The sequence below is a fragment of the Monodelphis domestica genome, chromosome 1, assembly GCF_027887165.1.
Source record: "Monodelphis domestica isolate mMonDom1 chromosome 1, mMonDom1.pri, whole genome shotgun sequence".
Lineage (NCBI taxonomy): Eukaryota > Metazoa > Chordata > Mammalia > Didelphimorphia > Didelphidae > Monodelphis > Monodelphis domestica.
The window spans coordinates 302,692,423-302,720,248 of NC_077227.1; the positions used below are offsets into that span (position 1 = coordinate 302,692,423).

At 35.3% G+C, this 27,826-nt stretch overlaps 1 protein-coding gene across 6 annotated transcripts in view; it reads right to left on the reverse strand.

Annotated features, from left to right (window-relative positions):
• The window catches only part of BRF1 (BRF1 RNA polymerase III transcription initiation factor subunit), a 207,169-nt gene that overhangs the window by 155,842 nt on the left and 23,501 nt on the right, over window positions 1–27,826 (reverse strand). For 5 of the 6 annotated variants that reach the window (XM_001363975.4, XM_056811075.1, XM_056811076.1 and 2 more), the window contains one exon: window positions 27,581–27,754. In XM_001363975.4, the coding sequence (XP_001364012.2) occupies window positions 27,581–27,754 (174 nt within the window). Of the gene's footprint in view, window positions 1–27,580; window positions 27,755–27,826 lie in introns of those variants that run through there. The other variant, XM_056811078.1, reaches the window with a different exon arrangement.

Sequence of the window (27,826 nt, forward strand, 5' to 3'; positions counted from 1 at the left end):
TTCTATAAGGACTACATTTATATCAATCTATGTATACTAATATGTGGGGAAAATGTAATGTATAAATAGGGGGTAAAGAAAGACCAAATAGAATAATCGTTCTCACACAAAGATTCACATGGGAAGGGGAGGGGAAGAAAACTCCTATAAGAAGGAGAGGAAGGGGGGGGGGGTTTCTACTTAAACCTCAATCTCAGGGAAATCAACTCTGAGAGGGAAAAACATCCAGATCCATTGGGATCTTGAATTCTATCTTACCCAACAAGGGTAGGGAGAAGGGAAAACCAAGGGGGTAAGGGGGGGAGGGAGAACAAAAAGGGAGGGAAAGAGAGGGGGGAAGGGGAGGGAACAAAAAGGGAGGGACTAAAAAGGGAAACATCAAGGGAGGGGACAAGGGGGACTGATTCAAAGTAAATCACTGGACTAAAAGGTAGAGCCGAAGAAGAAAAGGTTAGAATTAGGGAAGGCTATCAAAATGCCAGGGAGTCCACAAATGACAATCATAACTTTGAACGTGAATGGGATGAACTCACCCATAAAACGTAGACGAATAGCAGAATGGATTAGAATCCAAAACCCTACCATATGTTGTCTTCAAGAAACACACATGAGGCGGGTTGACACCCACAAGGTCAGAATTAAAGGATGGAGTAAGACCTTCTGGGCCTCAACTGATAGAAAGAAGGCAGGAGTGGTAATCATGATATCTGATAAAGCCAAAGCAAAAATAGACCTGATCAAAAGGGATAGGGAAGGTAATTATATTTTGTTAAAAGGGACTCTAGACAATGAGGAAATATCATTAATCAACATGTATGCACCAAATAATATAGCACCCAAATTTCTAATGGAGAAACTAGGAGAATTGAAGGAAGAAATAGACAATAAAACCATATTAGTGGGAGACTTAAACCAACCATTATCAAATTTAGATAAATCAAATAAAAAAATAAATAAGAAAGAGGTAAAAGAAGTGAATGAAATCTTAGAAAAATTAGAATTAATAGACATATGGAGAAAAATAAAGAGGGATAAAAAGGAATACACCTTCTTCTCAGCACCACATGGCACATTCACAAAAATTGACCATACATTAGGTCACAGAAACATAGTACACAAATGCAGAAAAGCAGAAATAATGAATGCAGCCTTCTCAGATCACAAGGCAATAAAAATAATGATTAGTAATGGTGCATGGAAAACCAAATCAAAAACCAATTGGAAATTAAACAATATGATACTCCAAAACCTTTTAAAGAAGAAATCATAGAAACAATTAATAATTTCATCGAGGGAAATGACAATGGCGAAACATCCTTTCAAACCTTTTGGGATGCAGTCAAAGCGGTAATCAGAGGTAAATTCATATCCCTGAATGCTTATATTAGCAAACAAGGGAGAGCAGAGATCAATCAATTGGAAATGCAAATGAAAAAACTCGAAAGCGATCAAATTAAAACCCCCCAGCAGAAAACCAAACTAGAAATCCTAAAAATTAAGGGAGAAATTAATAAAATCGAAAGTGATAGAACTATTGATTTAATAAATAAGACAAGAAGCTGGTACTTTGAAAAAACAAACAAAATAGACAAAGTACTGGTCAATCTAATTAAAAAAAGGAAGGAAGAAAAGAAAATTAACAGCATTAAAGATGAAAAGGGGGACAGCACCTCTGATGAAGAGGAAATTAAGTCAATCATTAGAAATTACTTTGCCCAATTATATGGCAATAAATACATGAATTTAGGAGAAATGGATGAATATATGCAAAAACACAAACTGCCTAGACTAACAGAAGAGGAAATAGAATTCTTAAATAATCCCATATCAGAAAATGAAATCCAACAGGCCATCAAAGAACTTCCTAAGAAAAAATCCCCATGGCCTGATGGATTCACCAGTGAATTCTATCAAACATTCAGAGAACAGTTAATCCCAATACTATACAAACTATTTGACATAATAAGCAAAGAGGGAGTTCTACCAAACTCCTTTTACGACACAAACATGGTACTGATTCCAAAACCAGGCAGGTCAAAAACAGAGAAAGAAAACTATAGACCAATCTCCCTAATGAATATAGATGCAAAAATCTTAAATAGGATACTAGCAAAAAGACTCCAGCAAGTGATCAGAAGGGTTGTCCACCATGATCAAGTGGGATTTATACCAGGGATGCAGGGCTGGTTCAACATTAGGAAAACCATCCACATAATTGACCATGTCAACAGGCAAACCAACAGGAACCACATAATTATCTCAATAGATGCAGAAAAAGCCTTTGATCAAATACAACACCCATTCCTATTAAAAACACTAGAAAGCATAGGAATAGAAGGGTCATTCCTAAAAATAATAAACAGTATATATCTAAAACCAACAGCTAATATCATCTGCAATGGGGATAAACTAGATGCATTCCCAATAAGATCAGGAGTGAAACAAGGATGCCCATTATCACCTCTACTATTTGACATTGTACTAGAAACACTAGCAGTAGCAATTAGAGAAGATAAAGGAATTGAAGGCATCAAAATAGGCAAGGAGGAGACCAAGTTATCACTCTTTGCGGATGACATGATGGTCTACTTAAAGAATCCTAGAGATTCAACCAAAAAGCTAATTGAAATAATCAACAACTTTAGCAAAGCTGCAGGATACAAAATAAACCCACATAAATCATCAGCTTTTCTATATATCTCCAACACAGCTCAGCAGCAAGAACTAGAAAGAGAAATCCCATTCAAAATCACCTTAGATAAAATAAAATACCTAGGAATCTACCTCCCAAGACAAACACAGGAACTATATGAACACAACTACAAAACACTCGCCACACAACTAAAACTAGACTTGAGCAAATGGAAAAACATTAACTGCTCATGGATAGGATGAGCCAATATAATAAAAATGACCATCCTACCCAAACTTATTTATCTATTTAGTGCCATACCCATTGAACTACCAAAATACTTCTTCACCGATTTAGAAAAAACCATAACAAAGTTCATTTGGAAGAACAAAAGATCAAGGATATCCAGGGAAATAATGAAAAAAAACACATATGATGGGGGCCTTGCAGTCCCTGACCTAAAACTATATTACAAAGCAGCAGTCATCAAAACAATTTGGTACTGACTAAGAAACAGAAAGGAAGATCAGTGGAATAGACTGGGGGAAAGCGACCTCAGCAAGACAGTATACGATAAACCCAAAGATCCCAGCTTTTGGGACAAAAATCCACTATTTGATAAAAACTGTTGGGAAAATTGGAAGACAGTGTGGGAGAGACTAGGAATAGATCAACACCTCACACCCTACACCAAGATAAATTCAAAATGGGTGAGTGACGTAAACATAAAGAAGGAAACCATAAGTAAATTGGGTAAACACGGAATAGTATACATGTCAGACCTTTGGGAGGGGAAAGGCTTTAAAACCAAGCAAGATATAGAAAGAATCACAAAATGTAAAATAAATAATTTTGACTACATCAAACTAAAAAGCTTTTGTACAAACAAAACCAATGTAACTAAAATCAGAAGGGAAACAACAAATTGGGAAAAAATCTTCATAGAAACCTCTGACAAAGGTTTAATTACTCATATTTATAATGAGCTAAATCAATTGTACAAAAAATCAAGCCATTCTCCAATTGATAAATGGGCAAGGGACATGGATAGGCAGTTCTCAGATAAAGAAATCAAAACTATTAACAAGCACATGAAGAAGTGTTCTAAATCTCTTATAATCAGAGAGATGCAAATCAAAACAACTCTGAGGTATCACCTCACACCTAGCAGATTGGCTAACATAACAGCAAAGGAAAGTAATGAATGCTGGAGGGGATGTGGCAAAGTAGGGACATTAATTCATTGCTGGTGGAGTTGTGAACTGATCCAAACATTCTGGAGGGCAATTTGGAACTATGCCCAAAGGACGACAAAAGAATATCTACCCTTTGATCCAGCCATAGCACTGCTGGGTCTGTACCCCAAAGAGATAATGGACAAAAAGACTTGTACAAAAATATTCATAGCTGCGCTCTTTGTGGTGGCCCAAAACTGGAAAACGAGGGGATGCCCATCAATTGGGGAATGGCTGAACAAACTGTGGTATATGTTGGTGATGGAATACTATTGTGCTAAAAGGAATAATAAAGTGGAGAAGTTCCATGGAGACTGGAACAACCTCCAGGAAGTGATGCAGAGCGAGAGGAGCAGAACCAGGAGAACATTGTACACAGAGACTAATACACTGTGGTATAATCGAACGTAATGGACTTCTCCATAAATGGTGGTGTAATGTCCCTGAACAATTTGCAGGGATCCAGGAGAAAAAAACACCATTCATAAGCAAAGGATAAACTATGGGAGTAGAAACACCGAGGAAAAGCAACTGCCTGAATACAGAGGTTGAGGGGACATGACAGAGGACAGACTCTAAATGAGCACTCTAATGCAAATACTATCAACAAAGTAATGGGTTCAAATCAAGAAAACATCTAATGCCCAGTGGACTTACGCGTCGGCTATGGGGCTTGGGGGGGAGGAAAAGAAAATGATCTGTCTTTAACGAATAATGCTTGGAAATGATCAAATAAAATATATTTTTAAAAAAAATAAAAAAAAAGTAGCGGTGAAAATGAACATCAATTTTTCATCCATGATTGTATTGGTAAGAATTTGTTACATATAATCTACTTTTCATATGCAAAGGTAGCTCTTATTTTTAGATGTACAGTATTTATCACCTTAAGTAAAAACCTATTAATTAGCATGTTTTCTAGTATTTTTAACACAAATGAGTATTGCATTTTCGCAAATATTTTCTTCAATTAATATACGGTTTTTGTCCATTTTGTCATTAACATGGTTAATTAAGTCTATAAAAATCAACCCTGCATTCCTGGTATAAATCCAACCTGGACATAATGAATAATCATTGTGATGTGCTATTTTAATATTTTTGCTAATATTTTAAAATCTTTTGTATCACCATTCACTAGAGATATTGGTTAATAGTTACTTTTTCTATTGTAACTCTCTGGTTTCTGGTTTAAGTATCAAAATGATATTGAGGGGCAAAGGGATACAGTGCCAGACCTAGAGTGGGGAGGACTTGGATCAAATCTGGCTTCAGACACTTTCTAGCTGTGTGAACCTGGACAAGTTACTTAGCCCCAATTGCCTTGCCTTTGCTACTCTTCTTAGACAGAAGGTAAAGGTTTAAAAAAAACTGTATCTTGTTTACAGAAAGATTTTGGTAAGATCACTTCTTTTGCTATTTATGCAAATTATGTAATACTAGAAATAATTTTTCTTTGAATATCTGATAGAATTCATTTTGAGCATCAATCTGATCCTGAAGATTTTTCTTTATTGTTTAAATTCTTGATTTTTTTCCTGTTATTTGGGAATTTCATTTATCAGCGAAACCACTACCCATATACTTCTTCTGACTGAATAGCCTTTGGTCATCCTGAGCTTTGTTGGAAGTCCAAGATTGGGCTTGTGATGGCTTCAATGATATCTTGATTCTCATTTCTCTCCAGTTTTGGCCTCCTACCAGGAGCTACTCTGGAAAAATTGCTATCATGTAATCTCTCTTCACATCTATCAAATCTTATTTTATCTCATTCCCAAATCTCTCCAAACTTTTTTTCTAAATAGGTCTTGACTCCATCTCTTCTCTCCTAAGCTTTCTGGGCCATTTCTCAAAACTTCTTTGTGTTTCTTTTTTTCCTTTTAAGCCATCTTTCTCTCCATTACTTCATGAGCTTTTTTTCTATCACCAGTATAGAAAGCTTTAGCAAGTTTGGCAAAGTTTTCTTTAATGTAAACTTCTGCACTCCTCTCCCCTCAGCAGCTAGACATTTGTATAATGGAATAGTAAAGCCCTTTGCATTTTCCAGGTTGAAATAATAGATAAAGGAATTTTCCATACTTGCTGCTCCTTCATAGTCATGTTTTAACTAGAAGAATGCATGACAGGTGCAAAAAAGTCCACAAGGAATTTTCTTATCAATTTTGAATACTGGAAGCTCCATTGGATCTTCTCTGCATTTCCATCATTTAAATACATGCTACAATTTCAGCCACAATACTTTAACAATACAGAAATGATCCCTAAAAGTTTAGTCTATTACGTCTTTATGATCAAACTAAGCTAATAGTTTAAATCGTTTTTTTTTTTAAAGTTCATGGGGGCAGCTGGGTAACTCAGTAGATTTAGAGCCCATCCTAGGTTTAAATCTGACCTCAGACACTTCCTAGCTGTGTGACTCTGGGCAAGTCACTTGAACTCTGTTGCCTAGGTCTTAACCCTCTTCTCAGGCAGAAGATAGAGGGGTTTTTTTAAGTTCTTAGTTTTATTTGATTCAGTTTTTAAAATTAAAAACCCAAATTCAAAAAAAATTGTTAATCTATCCTTTTTTCTTCAGGATTTTTATTTTTAATTTCTTGATTTCCTAGTTTTTTTAATGCCACTTCCAATTGACTTAAATCACCATTTTTTTATAGTCAATAAATATTCTGTAGAAAAATAAACTCTCCATTGGAATGCTTTGGCCATGTCTTCAAAATTTTAAAATGCTATTCATTGTTAATATTGTTATTTAATAGTCTACATTTGATTTTAAAACTTGTGGCCCTCTAATATAATTATTGCATTGTGAGGAATCAAGGATATGTTTAATATTTGTGCTTTTCTGCATTAGTTTGTGAGGTTTTTATGATCAATTGTTATACAGGTGTTATACACAGTTAATATATGTATTACCTTATTTTAACCCTTACCTTCTTAGAATTGATACTCAGAACCAGTTCCAAGCTAGAAGAATGGTAAGGGCCAGGGAACTTGCCCAGGGTCACACAACTAGTAAAGTGTTTGAGGTCACATTTGAATCCAGGACCTCCTGTCTCTAGGCCTGAAAAAAAGGCTCTATACACTGAATCACCTAATAGACCCTTGTATATTATTTTTTATTTCCATTCAGTAATCACTAGGGATAATACTAAGTCTCTATCAGGTCTAACTTTTCTAAAATTCTACATAGGTCTGACTAGTCTGAAAGGGCTAAATTAAAGACCCCTACTATCATAATTTTTATATCTAATTCTTAAAAACATTTAGTTTCCTCTTATTCGTTTAGAAGCTATATAATTCAGAGCAAATATGTTAAGTATTGAAATCAATTTTACACCTTTTACCTTTTAGAAAAAATATAGTTTTTCCCTTTATCTCTTAATTATATCTATTTTTTTTGGTTGCCTTGTCTGAAGTCATAATTGTTACTCCTACTTTGTGTTCAATTAAGATATGTTGCTCCAATTCTTTCTCTGGATGCTGAGACATGGTGTCAAATATATTTTTATACAAAACATATTTTTGGCTTTTGCATTTTAATCCTTTTTACTAATTCCTTCTGTTTTCCAGGTGATTTCATCCCATTCACATATACAATTATTATAGTTAACTGTTTATTTCCTTCCAATACGTATGTTTTTTTTTTAACCTTTACCATCCATCTTACTAGGCCCAAGGTAGAAAAACAGTAAGGACTAGGCAATGGGGGTTTAAGTGACTTGCACAGATCACAAAACTAGGAAGTATCTGAGGCCCTATTTGAACCCAGGACCTCCCTTTTCTGGGCCTGGTTCTCAATACACTGTGAGTCACCTAGCTGCTCCCATTAAATTCCCCATGCCTACTCAAAAGAAAACTTCTCAATACTTCTTTCTCTTTATGTACTTAAAGTTGTTGCCCCTTATTTATTTTTCCCTGTTTAACCTTTTCTTCACATCTACTCTGCAAGCTTAAGAGTTTATTTTGCTTATAATTAATCTTTCTCTGAATCCAGGGTCCTTCTTTTTCTCCCTCTTCCCCTCTTTCTATTCCAATCTATATCTAGTTTTTTCTTCCAAAACTCTCATTCATTTTCCAAATTTTTCTTTTAGAATTCTCATTCATTTATAAAAACATTTCATTCTTGCTTCAACTCTTCCAAAAATTCTAGCTGAATCTGTGCCCCAATTGAGTTCTGAGGCTTGGTATTTTATAGTCATTCTTTTCTGCATTTGTGTCTTCAATGTCTCTGTCATCACAACAGTTTTTTATAGTAAAATTGTTTTGTTTGCTTACTCTTCAAGCTTACCTTTCTGAATTTTAACCTTACGTTACAGGTGTGCTTCTGAACTCATTCTTTTCCTACTTTCTTAGAGTACTGAGCATTATGTTATTCTAGATTCTGACAGACAGGCTGGTGTCCTGAAAGCTTTCTGTGCTCTCAGAGTGGTCTGATTCAGGGCAAAACTTTATTGCTGCCAACTAAGTCTGGGCTATACAAAATTTCTGACCCTGGGCTTGGGTCTGAGAAACCATACATTGATCCTGGACTCTGCTCCTATTAACCAGATGAAAAGCTCTGTTGGTTTAGTGACAGAACTTCAAGTTTCCCTTTGTTTTAAGGAATTCCTGACATGGTTATTCTACTAAAGGCTTTGAACTGAGATCAAGGCTTGAACTGAAATCCCACTTGTCTCCAAGGGTCTGTAGTACAGGGTTATTACTCTGTGCTTCTGAACCCACTACTCTCTCTGTATACTACCTAGAACATGTTACTGCTCCCTATCCTGAACACTACCACTTAGCATAGGTTATCTTTTCAGTCTTCCTTCAGTCCTGGATCTTTGTTATGGAATTGGATAGTTGGTTACAAGGCTACATTTGGCACTTGTTCCCTCATCCTGCATTCATTTTCCCCTGTGAATTTCTGAAACAACTTCTTTTCCTGGTACACTTCCCTTTTTTTAACTGAAATACTGGATATTACCACACTCCTGTCTGCTTGTTTTAAATGCATGTTTCACTTATTAACTTCTTTTATTTTGTTAATGTATATTTTTAAGGATATAATTTTTCTTCTTTAGTTTGATCTCAGAAATTTGATGTGTTGGTTTGTCATTTTCATGGTTTTTTTTTTTAAAAGGCCTGGGAAACTCAACAACGGAAATAAGGTTATGACCAACATCTTGGGCCATATGCCATATTAATTCAAAATGGATATATTACCTAAATTTTTAAGATATTATCATTAGCAGAAGCAGATCATGTACCTTTTCACAAATATGGATAGTTTCTTTGGGAAACTCCCTATCACCAATGCAAGTAAGCACCTTCTCAGTAAATTATAGTCTTAGTTGCCTGGACACTAAGAGACTTGCCCAGAGGTGGGAATTCTACATTGGTTTGCCAAACTTCAAGGTTAATTCTCTATTCACAACATCATGCTGCTTGCCTATCCCTTATAACAAAGAATAAAGGAGACAAAGAAAGAAAAGAAGTTTAAAAAAAATCTAAACAACATATATAAAAAGGCCCAATGTTATATATAATCTTCCACACCTATTGTTCCTGACAACTGCAAAGAAGTGGGGGATTGGAGGGAGTATTTCTTAATTTTTTTCTTTTTAATTAAGCTTGGTCATTATAAAATCATAATTATATTTCCCATTTTATCTCTTCCTTATCCCCTCCCAGGCAGCTATCCATTTTTAGTTCCTGTACCAATGAAATCAATTCCAAAAACACCACAAGTTCTATTAATATCCTTTAGGGATGGTTCTTAAGTAGTAAGTAGAAGGAGAAATACAATTGGAAGCATAAGTGATGAAAAACAAAAGAATATCAATAAAATTTTGTTTTAAAAAAAGTTCCTGCCACTACAAAAAAAATTGAAAACTGGTCTAATATACCATGCTGTCTTCCTGGAACAAAATAAATTGATTTTTGTTTAAGTATATATTTTGGCAAAAGAACAATAGCATTCTAATGTAAGAAGTAAAGAAAAATCACTAAATCCATGAATTATTCTTTAAGTTATTTGCCCACATATAACTATAATTTTAGTAACAAGCTTTAGGTCTTCATTTGATCTAAGTAGAAAAATTAGTAAGTACTGCCTAAATCTTTACCTTAATATTTAATCCAAGAATTGAGACATTTTAATATGTGTTAGGAAACAAAATCACTTTTTTTAACCCTTACCTTCTCTCTTAGAATCAATATTAAGGATGGGTTTCAAGGCAGAAAAGTACTACAGGTTAGGCAACTGAGGCCAAGCGATTTGCCCAGAGTCACATAGCTACAAAGTGTTTAAGGTCATATTTAAGCCCAAGATCTCCCAGCTCCAGGACTGAGCCACCTAATTGCCCCACAAATACATTTTAAAGTTATGAATGGCTGTAATCAAGGCAAAAAGTTTCTCTTAAACTAATCTCTCAGGAAATTATAGCATAACTTGTGAATAAACCTTCTTCACTAGACATTGAGCAATATGTTTATTTCTTAAACACAACAGATTTAAAACATTCCATTAATGTCCTTCTAAGACATAATCAAGGCAAAATGGTGCAATGGATTCAGAAAGACTATACCAGTCAATTACAAACTCGGACAAGTTCCATCAAACTTTGCATGCTTTGAGTATGGGCCTGGTAGTAAAGATGTAAGACCATAAAAGGAGAAACCTAGTTCAACACAGAGTTCATAACCATCAGGTAAACAATATTTTTTTCAGGCACAAAAACTCAGAAAGAGAGGAAGCACAAAGAAGTTGCCATCTACATCAGAAGATCCATAAGAAGAAACCACTGGTCCTTGAAAAAATGAAATATTTTTTAAATTACTGCAATTCTTTTCTTACACCTAAAACTACATAACATACCTCACTAACAAAAATCTTTGGTATATAATCTACCCATAGAAGAAAACACTTCCAGAATAAAAATAGTGCACAATAAAGTGAAGAACCTCACACTAAAAATCATGAAAATTAAATTTATATAATATAAGATATAGATCTAGAATTTATTTTTAAGACTATTGTCTCACCCTGTCTCATTTTTACAAATAAGAAAAATGAAGACAAAAAAGTATAAGTGATCTGAGGTTGCTGAGGTAATTTTTTTAAAGTGCTGAGGTTTGAATTTAGGGGTAATTTGACTATATCAATCTGAAATCCCTCCATCCTTTACATACAATTCAGCAGAAAATTATGACCTTTACCCTCATATTTCCACATGTGTATAAAGAAAAGAGATAGTCTCTAATATCCTTCCAGTTCTAATCCTATGATTAGGTTCTAAAGTTCCTTCTAGATCTTTAAGCAAGCCAGAGATACTCTTTTGGAATAGTTGCAAAGATTCAAAATGAATATATTATAAATTCCTTTGGAAGATCAAAATATTGTGGTAGCACCACCTTCTGGTTCCTCTATTGAGTTTTATTTAATTTTCTCTTAAATCCATTTCTTGTTTGTCAAAAGAGCTTTCTTGCCACCATCATTAACTCTAAAACAAAGGCCTCAGAACTCAGTTTGGTCACTGAACTTTTAATCTTTAAAACTACACCACACAAATATAATTACTATTTATAGTATTACCTTAGTTCAAAATGTTGATTTAAAATTTTTATTCAATACATTTATCCCATCTCTTAAATGTTTATCTCTTTCAAAGAAAGAAAATGTCTGATGGTAAATGTACTTTACTCATTTTTACCCTATGCTCAATGACTTGCAAAAGCTGTTTACAGGGACTTTCCAGGATGAAGTATTTTAGTATTTTTCCAAGTAGTAAAGTTATAACATAGGGCATTTTATCAGCTTCTAAGGTTGGGCTTTTCCTTTTTTAATTAGGTAGCACAATAAACATTTATTAGACTACATGAACTTCATGGGTCTTCCTGAAAATGACTAAAAATAATAGCCATTTGCTAGAAATTACATTAATGTATTATCAAATACCTGAAATACCTCACTGGAAATTCTGACCATGCAATTAAAATACAAGGTGGTGCTGTGGATAGTAGAGCTTAAAATAAAATCCTTTAATCTTACCACTACACATGATCAGTTCATACTTCATGAAAATTTTCTTTCTGCCTTATATGTTATGCTACTAAAAGGTGTTAAGCTAAACTATGCTTCTAATTCCCTAGGTAAAGAGTTGTGACAAGAGAAGCTCAACAAGTAAGGTGGACAAAGTGGTGTTGAAGAGAGGCACTAAAGATCTCTCTTCCTAACCACCATATAACAGTTCCCTTTAAATAGAATGACTTGCCTTCAGATATCTATAGTTATAAGATCTATACATATTGTCAAAACCAGAATTCATTCTCCTCTTAAAAAGGCATTGAAGGAATTATTTCATTTCTGTTCAAAAGCCATATAAGATTGTTTCCAATATGTCTTTAAAAGTCATACTGTGAGTGAAACAAGTATGCCCATTATCAACTCCATTATTTAACATTGTACTAGAGACAATCACATTAGCAATTAGAGAAGAAAAAGAAATTGAAGGTATTAAAATTGGCAATGAGGAGACCAAGCTATCACTCTTTGCAGATAATATGATGATCTACTTAAAGAATCCTAGAGAATCAACAAAAAAGCTAGTGGAAATAATCAACAACTTTAGCAAAGTTGCAGGATACAAAATAAAACCATATAACTCATCAGCATTTCTATATATTTCCAACACATCTCAGCAGCAAGAATTAGAAAGAGAAATTCCATTTAAAAACCACCTTGGAAAATATAAAATACTTAGGGAATCTATCTGCTGAGACAGACACAGGAACTATATGAACACAACTACAAAACACTCTCCACACAATTAAAACTGTATCTAAACAATTGGAAAAACATTGATTGCTCATGGGTAAGATGACCTAACATAATAAAAATGACAATCCTACCCAAATTAATTTACTTATTTAGTGCCATACCCATTGAACTACCAAAAAACTTTTTTACTGAATTAGAAAAAACCATAACAAAGTTTATTTGGAAGAACAAAAGGATATCCTGGGAAATCATGAAAAAAAAATTCGAAGGAAGGTGGCCTTGCAGTCCTATATCTCAAACTATACTATAAAGCAGTGGTCATCAAAAAAATTTAGTACTGGCTATGAAACAGAAAGGAGGATGAGTGTAATAGTGGGGTAAGTCACCTCAGCAAGACTGGCTATGATAAGCCCAAAGATCCCAGCTTTTGGAACGAAAATCCACTATTTGATAAAAAACTGCTAGAAAAATTCAGAAGACAGTAGGGGAGAGATTAGGTTTGGATCAAAATCTCACACCCTACACCAAGATAAGCACAGAATGGGTAAAAGACCTGATTATAAAGAAGGAAACTATAAGTAAATTAGGAGAACATAGAATAGTATACATGTCAGATCTTTGGAAAAGAAAGATTTTAAGATCAAGCAAGAGTTAGAAAAAATTACAAAATGTAAAATAAATAATTTTTATTACATTAAATCAAAAAGGCTTTATATGAACAAAATCAATGTAACCAAATTAGAAGGGAAGCAACAAATTGTAAAAAATCTTCATAACAAAAACCTCTGGCAAAGGTCTAATTACTCAAATTTATATAGAGCTAAATCAATTGTACCAAAAAATCAAGCCTTTCTCCAATCCAAAGTAATGAATGCTGGAGGGGGTGTGGCAAAGTTGGGACATTAATGCACTGCCGATGGAATTGTGAATTGATCCAACCATTTTGGAGGGCAATTTGGAACTATGCCCAAAGGGCGCTAAAAGACTGTCTGCCATTTGATCCAGCCATACCACTGCTGGATTTATACCTCAAAGAGATCATAAGGAAAAAGACCTGTACAAGAATATTCATAGCTGCTCTCTTTTGTGGTGGCAAAAAATTGGAAAATAAGGGGATGGGAGGCAGAGTCAAGATGGCGGCCTAGAAGCAACAGAAGTTCAGACCTCTGAATATCCTTCCTTACCAATCACAACCTAAATACTCCTAGGGGACAGAAAATCAAACCGAACAACAACACAGAGCCAAGAAACCATCCTGCTGGACTCAATTTAAAAGGTAGGCCCCCCAAAAGCCAGAATCCAAGAACACTTGGGTTTAAAGGGAAGCCAGAAGAAAGGTTCCAGGACCCCTCCACCCCAACTCTGGGAGGGCAAAGGCACTGGTCTGGAGGGTGTACCTTGCAGGCAGGGATGTGCCAGGCTCAGAGCACTGAACACACACTGCGGGGAAGGAGCTGGAAGGGGAGCATAGAGCAGGCAACCTGTTCAGAGCTGCAGAGCCACTCAATATTGCTCCAGCCTTCCAGGAGGTTTTGGTCTCAGAGCACACCCAGCCCAAACCAGCTGATATTAATCCCATCAAAACTCTTCTGAAGTCAGGGAAGCTCAAGCTCCAAAACCCCTCCCGCACAGACTACTGAACTTTAATCCAATCAAAAGCCTCCAGAGGACAGTGAAGCTCAAACTCCAACACCTATCCCCCACAGACTGCACGGAATGATATCCTGACAAAGCTCCAAGAGGGGAGACTTACAGAAAGCCCCAAAACCAAAAAGTGAGAGGAGCAAGAGCACAGACAAATATGGGGAGCAAAGAAGGGGTAAATATGAACAAACAACAGAAAAAGAAGAAAGAAATTACAATCAAAAGCTTCCGTACAAGCAATGATCTAAGAGCAAACGGAACAAAGGAAGACAGATCATCAAACGATAATTCAGCAATCCCAACAAATTGGATACAGCCTTTGAAAGAACTCAAAATGCAATTCATAACACAATTAAGAGAGGCTGAAGACAATTAGGAAAAGAATTTTAAAACTAAGATAAGTTATCTGGAAGCAGAAAATAGTGTCTTGAAAGCCAAAATCAACCACCTTGAAAATGAGGCAAAGGAGATGAAAGATGAGGCAAAGGAGATGAAAGATGATCTCCATAGAAAATCAGACCAGAAAGAGGATGACCAAAAAGCCAGGGATGAAATCCAGTCTTTAAGATCCAGAATGCAACAACTAGAATTAAGTGACCTCACAACGCAACAGGACACTATAAAACAAAACCAAAAGAATGAAAAAATTGAGGAAAATATGAAACATCTCATTCACAAAACAGAGGATTTAGAAAATTGTCTGAGGAGAGACAATTTAAGAATCATTGGTCTACCAGAAGACCATGAAAAAAGAAAAAGCCTAATAATACTACATACATAATATTACAGGAAATTATTAGAGAAAACTGCCCAGATATTCTAGAACAAGAGGGAAAACTGGAGATTTAAAGAATGCACAGATCACCTCCTGTACTTAATCCCTAACTGACAACACCCAGAAATATTATAAATTCAAGAACTCCCAGACAAAAGAAAAGATATTACAAGCTGCCAAGAATAAGTCATTCAGATACCATGAAACCACAGTGAGGATGACGCAGGATCTCACTGCATCTACACTGAAGTACCAAAAGGAATGGAATATGATATTCCAGAAAGCAAGGGAACAAAGTTTACAACCAGGGATCAACTACCCAGAAAAACTGACTATATTCTTACAGGGGAAAATATGGTCATTCAACAAAATAGAAAAATTCCAAGAATTTATAAAGAAAAGACTAGACCTGAACAGAAAAAAAAAGAAAAACAAAACAAAAAACTCTTTTTTTAAGGGACTCAATAAGTTAAAATGTTATGTATCCCTATAAGAAAAAAGGGCATTGGTAACTATTAAAAATTGTTATTATCACCTGGGCATCTAGAATAATTACATTTAGAGGGAACAGTGACAAACTGTATAGGATGAAATAACAAGACATAAATAGGTATATAGAAATATGCATTCATAAATACAAATACATGTGTGTATAACTGTATATATATAAAACTAGAGCTAAAAAACAGGTTAATACTAAAAGAAATGGGAAAAGAAACAAAAGGGGGTAAATTTATATGTCATGGAGGGAGGGGGGGAGAACATCAACACACACTGGAAGGGTAAAGAGGTTGGAGATAGGAAATACTGAGCTCTTATGTGCATTGAAATTGACCCAAAGAGGAAAGAACAATCCAATCCCCTGGGGCAGAGAATAGATTTGGGCCCTATAAAGAAGTAGAAGGGTAACAAATGGACTGGTAGGAAGGAAAGCAGTACAAGGGAGTGAGAGAGTGGGAGGTAGTGTTAGAAAGACTGCACGGAAAATAAGGGAGGGATAAGTAAGAAGGGGGGTAGAAAGGGAAGCAAAATAAGGGTGGGAACTAGGGGGACTGGTTAAAAACAACATTGGTGTAGAAGGAAATCGTGAAAGAAGAAAAGACAAGACCAGGAGCAGAAATCAAAATGCTGGGAAATACACAGCTGGTAATCATAACTCTGACTGTGAATGGAATGAACTGTAAAATTGAGATTTGAACTCTGGACTTCAATCCCCACAAGTCCTTGCTCCAATTCTCCAAAATGCTTTGTAATATCACGGAATTCTGAGGTGGGCGAAATCGAGAAGGTACTTAAGCTGATTGCAAAGCCTTTTGAAAGTTCTCGCTCCTTGGACTTCCATTTTGGAGCAGACGTGGCTCTTTCCATAATGTTGGTGAGGTCTTGTCTAGGCCAATCTGGCCTAGGCACGTTTTTCTTATCCTGTATTTTCCTTAATCCTTAATCTTCAATAAACCTCATAAAAATATAATACTCCTTACAGAGAGAAACTAATTTCTACCTGCCATAGTCTTCCCTAAATTTTAACTGTTACAGACCTCGCCCATAAAATGCAAGAGAATAGCAGACTGGATTAGAATCCAAAACTCTACCATATGCTGTATACAAGAAACACACACGAGGAAGGGAGATACGCATATGGTGAAAGTAAGAGGATTGAGCCAAATCTATTGGGCATCAACTGATAAAAAGAAGGCAGGAGTCACAATCATGATATCTGTCAAAGCCAAAGTAAAAATAAATCTAGATAAAAGAGATAGTGAAGGTAATTATATCATGATAAAAGCCAGAATAGACAATGAGTAAATATCAGGACTCATCATGTATGCACCAAATGGCATAGCATCCAGATTCCTAAAGGAGAAACGAGTGGAGCTCAAGGATGAAATAGATAGAAAAACTATACTAGTGGGAGACCTGAACTTTCATCTATCAGAACTAGATAAATCAAACCAAAAAATAAATAAGACAGAGGTAAGAGAAGTGAAAGATATCTTAGAAAAATTAGAGTTAGTAGATATGTGGAGAAAAATAAATAGAGACAAAAAGGAATATACCATCCTTTCAGCTGCACATGGTATATTCACAAAAATTGACCATGTATTAGGGCACAAAAACATTGCAAACAAGTTCAAAGGAGCAGAAATAAGAAATGCAACCTTCTCAGATCACAATGCAATAAAAAAAAAATAATTAGTAAGGTTGCTTACTAAAGGTAAATCAAAAATTAATTGTAAATTAAAAAATACGATTCTCCAAAACTGGTTAAAGAACAAATCATAGAAACAATTAATAACTTCATTGAAGAAAATGAAAATGATGAGACATCCTTTCAAAACATATGGGATACAGCCAAAGCAGTACTCAGGGGGAAATTTATATCCTTGAGTTCATATATTAACAAATTAAGGAAAGAAGAGGTCAATGAATTGGGCATGCAAAGTAAAAAACTAGAAAGTGAACAAATTAAAAATCCTCAGATGAAGACTAAATTAGAGATCCTAAAAATCAAAGGAGAAATTAATAAAATAAAACTTGCCTAGATTAACAGAGGAAGAAACAGACTACCTAAACAAGCCCATATCAGAAAAAGAAATTGAACAAGCCATGAAAGAACTCCCTAAGAAAAAATCCCCAGGACCAGATGGATTCACAAATGAATTCTATCAAACATTCAAAGAACAACTAATCCCAATATTACACAAACTACTTGACAGAATAATCAAAGAACGAGTTCTACCAAATTCATTTTACAACACAAATATGGTACTGATCCCAAAGCCAGGCAGGTCAAAAACAGAGAAAGAAAACTACAGACCAATCTCCTTAATGAATATAAATGCAAAAATCTTAAATAGGATACTAGCAAAAAGACTCCAGCAACTCATCATGAGGGCTATTCACTAGGAAAACCATCCACATAATTGGCCATATTAACAAGCAAACCGACCAAAATAACATGATTATATCAATAGATGCAGAAAAAGCCTTTGATAAAATACAACATCCATTCCTATTGAAAACACTAGAAAGTATAGGAATAGAAGGGCCTTTCCTAAAAATAATAAACAGTATATATCTAAAACCATCAGCAAACATAATCTGCAATGGGGATAAACTAGAAGCCTTCCCAATAAGATCAGGAGTGAAACAAGGATGCCCATTATCACCTCTATTATTTAACATTGCATTAGAGACAATCACATTAGCAATTAGAAAAGAAAAAGAAATTGAAGGTATTAAAACAGGCAGTGAGGAGACCAAGCTATCACTCTTTGCGGATGATATGATGGTCTACTTAAAGAATCCTAGAGAATCAACCAATAAGCTAGTCCAAGTAATCAACAACTTTAGCAAAGTTGCAGGATACAAAATAAACCCACATAAGTCATCAGCATTTCTGTATATTTCCAACACATCTCAGCAGCAAGGATTAGAAAGAGAAATTCCATTTAAAAATCACCTTGGACAATATAAAATACTTAGGAATCTATCTCCCGAGACAAACACAGGAACTATATGAACACAACTACAAAACACTCTCCACACAATTAAAACTAGACTTGAACAATTGGAAAAACATTGATTGCTAATGGGTGGGATGAGGTAACATAATCAAAATGACAATCCTACCCAAATTAATTTACTTATTTAGTGCTATTGTAAAAATGGAGATTTGAACCCCAGACTTCAATCCCCAGAAGTCGTTGGCAGTTCCCAGAATTCCCTATATAAATATCACCTGAATCCCTACCTGGGCCAAAAACAAAATTTGTATTTAAACTGACTGTACCACCTACTTGGGCTCTCTTCTTCAACTTCTAAGCACACTTTCTCTGCTTCCACTTCTAAGCACATGCGGCTCTCAAGATATAATAAGTGAATTGTGAATGGGCTAGTGCTCTGGGCACTTGCCTTCTTATTTTGTATTTCTTCATCCTTGATTTCTAATAATCTTTAATACACCTCTAAATATATAATACTTTTAGTAGAGAAATTAATTTAATTTTTACAGTTTGGTTAACCCTGTCGGTTGTGATGAAATCTTCTGAAGTTTCCTAAATCTTTTCTCTACTGTGACTAAGTTCAGCTTTTAATAGCTAATGCCTAGATTTTTTTAAGCCAAGTTTCTCTAAGAGTTTTTCAGAAAAGCACCTTTGTTCAGCTCACTTGAACCTGCTTGTCTGTGCTCCTGCCTGCCTGCCTGGGACCTGGTCTCAGCCCCACCCTCCTGGGTGCTGCCTGCAATCCTGACCCAGATTTTTCTCTTGGTCCCGAACCGCCCGGCCCCGCAACTCTGGCCTCCGAGCAGATCGCTCATCACCCTAGGCCCAGGACTTACTTCCACCAGCTAGTAAAAATGGGGGTGTTTTTTTCTTTAGGCTATAATTAGCCTCCACGTGGACTGGGGGCAGGAGATCACAGTGAGAGGGAAAGAGGGAAAGAAGGAAGAGTCTTTTCCTAACAGGAAGTTACAAGCATGACTGCTTTGATATCTTTTGAGTGCATTGATTCTGTTACTTCAGGGGAAATATTCAGCTCCCTGCAACTCTTTAGCCAAATTTGAGATTCCTAAATCTCAGCTCCGTGGCTCAGTGAATTGAGAGCCAGGCCTAGAGAGGGGAAGTCCTGGGTTGAAATCTGGCCTGAGACACTTCCAGGTGGTGTGGCTCTGGGCAAGTCATTTGACCTGCTTTTTGCCTACCTCTTACCAATTTTCTGCCTTCTGACAATAGGCATCTATAATGGATAATTAAAAAAAGAAAGAAAAAACAAGGAATTTTAAAGAGACTGGACTTTATATTTCTAAGGCTTTTCGGACTCCAATGTTTTATAAAAATCTCTGCTTTCTATTGCATTTTGCTGATTGTTTTGTTTAAGATTTAATTTTGTGATTTTAAGTTCATATATTAATGTATTTAATACTCTTCTGCTACACTGAATCATTTTAATGTACTGGGTTTTAACTACTGTTATATTCTGTTTCTTTTCCCCTATAACCATACTGAACAAACATTATTGAGTAAGCCCATATGAAAACAGCTTTTCTATTTTTGACTTTGTAAATTGTCACATAGAGGATAGATGGACTCCATCAGAAAATTGCTACAACTTTATAACAACCTTTGGAAAATTTAATGAGCTAAATATCTCAAATTGATTTTAAGGGGTCTTTAAACATGATTTTTAGAATTTTTCTTAACAATCTGGTCATTTTGCCTGCCCCAACAGGAGGTAAGTCCCAAAATTTTTAGTAGCTGAAATGAAATACAATTATAACTCCCACCTCCCACATTTAGAAAAATGTGAACAGAAGCTGGGAAGTTAATCCCAAGGTACCCCTAGATGGCTCCCCAAAAAGGGGAGAATCTCTCATTATCACTTCAGCTCACTTTACCCAACATCAACACTACAGAGGTTTGGGTTTTTCTTAGACTCTTCTGCCACATTTTTTGTAATGATATCTAGATTTCTTGATGATGTTCTAAACCCAAAATGAGTTTTACTTTTTTTAAATATGTTTACCAAGGTTGAAAGATTTGCTACATTTGTAAAAATTGTGATAAATATCCATCAGTTCATAGGCTTTTAAAAATGCCATACAGCAACTTATGTGAAATATAATAGTGGGTTTGTGTGTTATTGTAGTTAACTGAACTATTGAGAATTTTGGGGATATTGATACCTACATATTTGTACTACTGTTCTTAAAAAAAACAAACTGTTACCTTATAAAATTCATTTGCTTATACTCACAGTGTATCATGACCAGATAGGAAGAGGAAATGGATCTCATTTTTGGTAAGAAAGCTTTGTATTCTATATTTTCTTAGCTGACACAGTGTGTCAATGATTATAGGCTACATTTTTTAATTTTTTAAAACTTTTATTATATTTTTCTTGCATGTGCAATATACTATTTCAGTTTTCCCTCTCCTTTTTGTATTTGAAGCACATGTCAACAGCATTGAAAAGATTTTCTTTAACTTTTTTGATTTTGCACTAATATAAGTTAAAATACATTTGCTATAATGTCAATGCATGCCCCAAAAGCTTGAGACTATAAAAATGATGCTACTAATTGTTTTTAAAAAATTATGGGATTTTGCTTAATGATTCTGTCTGATTCCAGGACAAGATATACAAAAGAGCCATTTTACAGGGCCAAAGAAGCAAAGCTACACCTGAATTGTGCCAAAAGAGCACACAGGTCACCAAATAAACCAATCCAGGAAGGATTGATGTACTTCTAAGCCAATACAAAGGATTTGAACCTAGTGTGAAGACTCAAGGTTGCAACGTTTAACATACTTAAGAGGTAGGCCTTCCTTGTATCCACACTCTGAAAATACTTACAGACGAGTATCCTAAACTTGGCTGCTAACCTGGCCCCTATAATCTAGTCCCTCTTCTATCTTTCATTGTGTAGCAAACTTTCTGTAGTCCTGGCTCCTGACTGGGTAAATGCTTACTTGCTTATATCATTTTAATTGGGCCCTGTTACAAGGACCTGTTATAGATTTACTTTTCCTTTATTTGGAATTTTTACACATAAGACTTTGATAGTCTATATTTTCATCCAGAAATCATCTTTTTTACTGGGATTTTTCTGATGTCTTTTTAATTTCTCTTGACAACTCATTCATATACCTCATAACTCAGCCATGCATCCCTAAATGATCCCTGTGTTTTTTCAATAACCCTCTTCAAGGGGGGGTAATGTAAAAATACTATTATTTTAAATTGAAAAGTTTAAATTCCTTCTGAGAAGAATTTTAGGTTAAGAAACATGCTACCTCTCCAAATCCAGAAACTGAACTGTTTGGAGAGGACACCATGAAGATGCCTCCAGACCACAAACTGCACGAGAAGATCGAGAATGAACTTTGGGTGTGGTTAATTGAACATTTATTTGTATGTATACTTTCATGCCAAAGGGAACTGCCCCCTAACTCGTTTTTTGTCAATGTGTCTAGCAATTATTGGTTTTGGTTTTGTTCCTCTTATCCTTAAATTATTGTAATCTTTAAGTTGATTATGTTTTCATGATCCTTTCTGGGGAAACCTTTCCCAATAACGATCAAACGGGGTTTTATAAAATGGAGATTTGAACCCCAGAATTCAATCCCCAGAAGTCCTTGGCAGTTCCCAAAATTCCCTATAATATCCTTTGAATCGCCACCTGGGTCGAGAATAAAATTTGTATTTAAACTGACTGTACTGCCTAATTGGGCTCTCTTCTTCAACTTCTAAGCACACTTTCTCTCTCTGCTTCCACTTCTAAGCACACGCGGCTCTCAAGATATAATAAGTGAATTGTGAATGGGCTAGTGCTCTGGGCACGTGCCTTCTTATTTTGTATTTCTTTATCCTTGATTTCTAATAATCTTTAATAAACCTCTAAAAATATAATACTTTTAGTAGAGAAACTAATTTAATTTTTACACCATACCCATTGAACTACCAAAAAACTTTTTTACTAAATTAAAAAAAAAAAACATAACAAAGTTCATTTGGAACAACAAAAGATCAAGAATATCCAGGGAAATCATGAAAAAAAATGCAAAGGAAGGAGGACTTGCAGTCCCAGATCTCAGATTATACTATAAAGCAGTGATCATCAAATCAATTTGGTACTGGCTAAGAGACAGAAAGGAGGATCAGTGGAATAGATTTGGGGTAAATGACCTCAGCAAGACAGCCTATGATAAGCCCAAAGATCCTAGTTTTGGGACCAAAATTCATTATTTGATAAAAACTGCTGGGAAAACTGGAAGATAGTATGGGAGAGATTAGGTTTGGATCAACATCTCACACCCTACACCAAGATAAACTCAGAATGGGTGAATGACCTGAATATAAAGAAGGAAACTATAAGCAAATTAGGTGAACACAGAATAGTATACTTGTCAGATCTTTGGAAAGACTTTAAAACCAAGCAAGAGCTAGAAAAAATCACAAAATGTAAAATCAATAATTTTGATTACATCAAATTATAAAGTTTCTGCACAAATAAAACTAATGAATCTAAAATTAGAAGGGAAGCAACAAACTATAAAAAATCTTCATAACAAAAACCTCTGACACAGGTTTAATTACTCAAATTTATAAAGAGCTAAACCAATTGTACAAAAAATCAAGTCATTCTCCAATTGATAAATGGGCAAGGGACATGAATAGGCAATTTTCAGTTAAAGAAATCAAAACTATTATTAAGCACATGAAAAAGTGTTCTAAATTTCTTATAATCTGAGAAATGCAAATCAAAACAACTCTGAGGTATCACCTCATAACTAGCAGATTGGCTAACATGACAGCAAAGGAAAGTAATGAATGCTGGAGGGGATGTGGCTAAGTTGGGACATTAATGCGTTGCTGGTGGAGTTGTGAATTGATCCAACCATTCTGGAGGGCAATTTGGAACTATGTCCAAAGGGCACTAAAAGACTGTCTGCCCTTTGATCCAGTCATAGCACTGCTGGCTTTATATCCCAGAGAGATAATAAGGAATAAGACATATACAAAAATATTCATAGCTGCTCTCTTTGTGGTGGCAAAAAAATTGGAAAATGAGAGGATGCCCTTCAATTGGGGAATGGCTGAACAAATTGTGGTATATGTTGGTGATGGAATACTATTGTGCAAAAAGGAATAATAAACTGGAGGAATTCCATGGGAACTGGAATGACCTCTAGGAATTGATGCAGAGTGAGAGGAGAAGAACCAAGTGAACATTATACACAAGAGACTGATACACTGTGGTACAATCGAATGTAATGGACTTCTCCATTAGTGGCAATGCAGTGATCCAGAATAACTTGGAGGAATCTACAAGAAAAACCACTATCCACATTCAGAGGAAATACTATGGGAGTAAAAACACTGAAGAAAACAACTGCTTGAATACATGGGTCGAAGGGATATGGTTGGGGATGTACACTCTAAATGAACATCCTAGTGCAAACAACAACATGGTTCTGATCAAGGACACAAGTAATACCCAATGAAATTGCACGTCGGCTGTGGGAAGGGTGGGTGAAGGGGAGTGAGGGAAATAAAGTGCATACTGTAACCAAAAAAATAATAATAATAATAAAATTTTAAAAATAAAAAAAAAACAATATACACACACACAAAAAAAAAGAAACACCGGAGAAAAACAACTGCTTGATTACATGGGTCAATGGAGATATGATTGGGGATGTAGACTAAATGATCACCCTAGTTTAAACATCAACAACATAGAAATAGGTTCTGATCAAGGACACATGTAAAACCCAATGGAATTGCCTATCAGCTACAGGCAGGGGTGGGGGGAGGGGAGGGAGGGAAAGAATGATTCTTGCAACCAAGGAATAATGTTCTAAATTGACTAAATAAAATTTAAAAAAAAAAGTCATGGTGTGGAAAAAAAAAGGTATGCTGAAACAACCTGGAGTTTTGTTTTCTTTTTGTAACTATAAATCTTTTTATATATTTATTTATTTATTTATTTATTTAAAGCCATTCAGAAAATAATTTAACAGGATGTATAGAAAGCCAGTCAACCTAGGTTTAATTCCTGCCTCTGACACATACTGATTGTTTGACCCAAGGTACTAAGGGCAACTCCTTATATTCTGCAAGTTTCTGTCCTGGATTTGGGTCTGAGCAATAACAGATTGCTGCTGAATACTGTCTGAATCAACTAGATGAGAAACTCTGAAGTTTCAGTGACAATATTCCAGGCACCTCTTTGTTATGGGACTTTTGCCCTAGTTATTATTTTGCAGCTTTTAGACTGGGGATAGAAGCTAGAACTGAGACCCCAATTCTACTCCTAGTTTCCCAGGTATACCACTACTGTAAGCTTCTGAACTTGCTCCATTCTTGGTACAAAGTCCAAGATCAACTGCTCCTTGTCCATAGGCAAAGGTCCCCTCTTCAATTCACCAGGAATCTATATAATCCAGTACTGATCTCAACTATTCTTGTCAAGTGCCCAGCTTTGAGTCTGAGATCCCCCTCTTGACCTAGTACACAACTTCTCCTTTATACAAGTACTCTGAGATGCCATTCTCCTAGTCAGGCATTCCATTATTCCCCTGTACAGACTTCTTTGTCTGTCTCCCCCTGCCTAGCTAGTTTACAAAAATGATTCTTACATTTTTTGAATTTCTTGATCAGAATTTCATCTGGTGAACTTTCCTTTTTTCCCCCTAAAAATCTTTACCTTCCATCTTAGAATCAATACTGTAAGAATTTACTATTTAACAAAAACTGCTAGGAAAACTAGAAAGCAGTATGGCAGAGACTAGGCATGGACCAACATCTCACATCATATACCAGAATAAAGTCAAAATGGATACTTGATCTAGAAATAAAGAGTGACAGCATAAACAAATTAGGGGAATATGGAAAAGTTTATCTATCAGACTTATGGATAAGGGAAGAATTTAAACCAAGCAATACATAAAGAACATTATAAAAAATTAAATAAGTAATTTGGCGTTAAATTTAAAAGATTTTGAACAAATAAAACCAATACAACCAAGATTAAAAGGGAAAAAACACATCTGGGAAAAAAAAGTCTTGCAGCAAGTATCTCTGACAAGAGACTAATCTCTCAAATATTTAGAGAACTGAGTCAAATCTATAAGAATACAAAGAATTCCCCATTTGAATTCCCCAATTGAAAAATGGTCAAAAGGATACGAAGCAATTCTGAGAGGAAGAAATTTAAACAATCCATAGTCAAATGAAAAAGTGCTCCAATTAGATTAGAGTAATTACAAATTAAAATAACTCTTAGATACCACAAGATTGAATAAAATGACCAAAAAGGAAAACAATAAATGATGGGCAGGGACATGGAAAAACTGGGACACTAATACACTAATGGTGAAACTGTGAACTGATAAAACCATTCTGGAAAGCAATATGGAACCAGGCTCAAAGAAACACAAAACTGTGAATACTCTTTGGCCTAATAATACCAATTCTGGGTGTGTATCCCAAAGAGACCAGAGATAAAGGAAAGGATCTATCTTTACCAAAATATTTTAACAGCATTATACAGTGGCAAAGAACTGGAAACTGAAGTGTTGTTCCATCACTTGGGGAATGGAAAAAAAAAAAGCTATAATAATGGTTATAATGAAATACTATTGAGCTATAAAGAACAATGAACAGGATGAGTTCAGAAAAACCTGGAAAGACTGAGATGAACTGATGAAAAGTGAAATGAGCAGAACCAGGAAAACAATGTGTACAGTAACAGAAATATTATACAATAATAGCTATTAAGGATTAAACCATTCTCAGCAAAGCAAGTCTCCAAGATAGTCACAAGTGACTCATGATGAAAATGCTATCCACAGCAAACTGTTGAAGTCTGAGTACAGATCAAAGCATATCCTCTTCCACATTATTTCCTTCATGAGATTTCCACTGTATGTCTAATATATGACTTCTAACATAAACTGAGCAATATGGAAATTTGTATTACATGAAAGTATAGATATAACCTATATCAAACTATTCATCACCTTGGGGGGGGGGGGAGAGAAAGCTTGAATTCTAAAATGTCAAAAAAAAAACCAATTATCAAAAAATTGTTTCTATGTGTAACTAAAAAAAATTTTTAATTAAAAATTGGTTCCAAACGGAAAAGAAGTAAATGTTAGAGTTAAGTGACTTGCCCAGGGTCACATAGCTAAGAAGCATCTAAGGCCATATTTGAACCAAGGACCTCCAGTCTATAGGTCTGGCTCTCAACCTACAAGTGAGCCACCTCACTGCCCCCTTTGGTGCATCTTGAAGATCTGTCTGAAGGCACTCCACTGGAGGAAGTGGAGGAGAAGGAGCTCATGGCATTTCTTCTTGTGAGTACACTACATTGACTCTACTACCTACTGGTATCACTGCCTTGGCTCCCTTCCACTGCTAAGTATGGAGAGACAGTTTCATTTGAATGATGAGGTCAAAAACCTGACTGTAGAAAGTTAATAGAGAGGAAAGGAAATAAAGGCACCTATTATAAATAGACTAATCAAGGAAATTAGACAGAAAGAGAAGGAGAAATGTGGGACAACTGCTACCAGGGATGGGTGGAGCAAGAGTTTGAAGGACGAGGGCATTTTTACAAGCTACAGGAGAAATAAACTGGTAGACAAGAAGATATTGAAGATAAGTGAAAGAGTAGGAGTGATAAACACAGTACTCTCCTTCCCAAACTCTTAGATAAGTAGACTTTTAACTTCGTAATTATACATGTTCCATTAAAATACCATATCAAATTCAAAATCAGAAAATCTCAAAATTCTAGAAGTGGAGGAACCTCAAAAGTTATCACATCCATTGCATAAAAAAGGAATTATCTTTAACAAGTAATCACCTAGCCTCTGTTAGAAAACTTCTAGTCAAAGAACATGAAAACTGATTCAATTTCTATTTAAGAGTAAACAAAGAGTAATGGTGTGTTCAGTGTTTAGGGAAAAGTAATTAAAAAAACAAAAAAGAAAACAATTAATATTTCATGAGCAAAAGGATACGAGGTGTCCCTTCAGTGCGGCAAACCAAGTAAAGGCATGCAGCAATGACATGTGCCATTTTTCTTCCACGTGTAAGATGTTTGCTCACTGCCATCTTGAAGAAATTAAATGCCGTGTCAAGGCAATGTTGATTTAGTTGTAACTGATTTCCCAAGTGATGAATTTGACGCTTGCCTAGAAAATGAGTAAAATGAAATTACAAAACATAAATTTACATCTAATTTATCACAAATTTATTAAAAAATT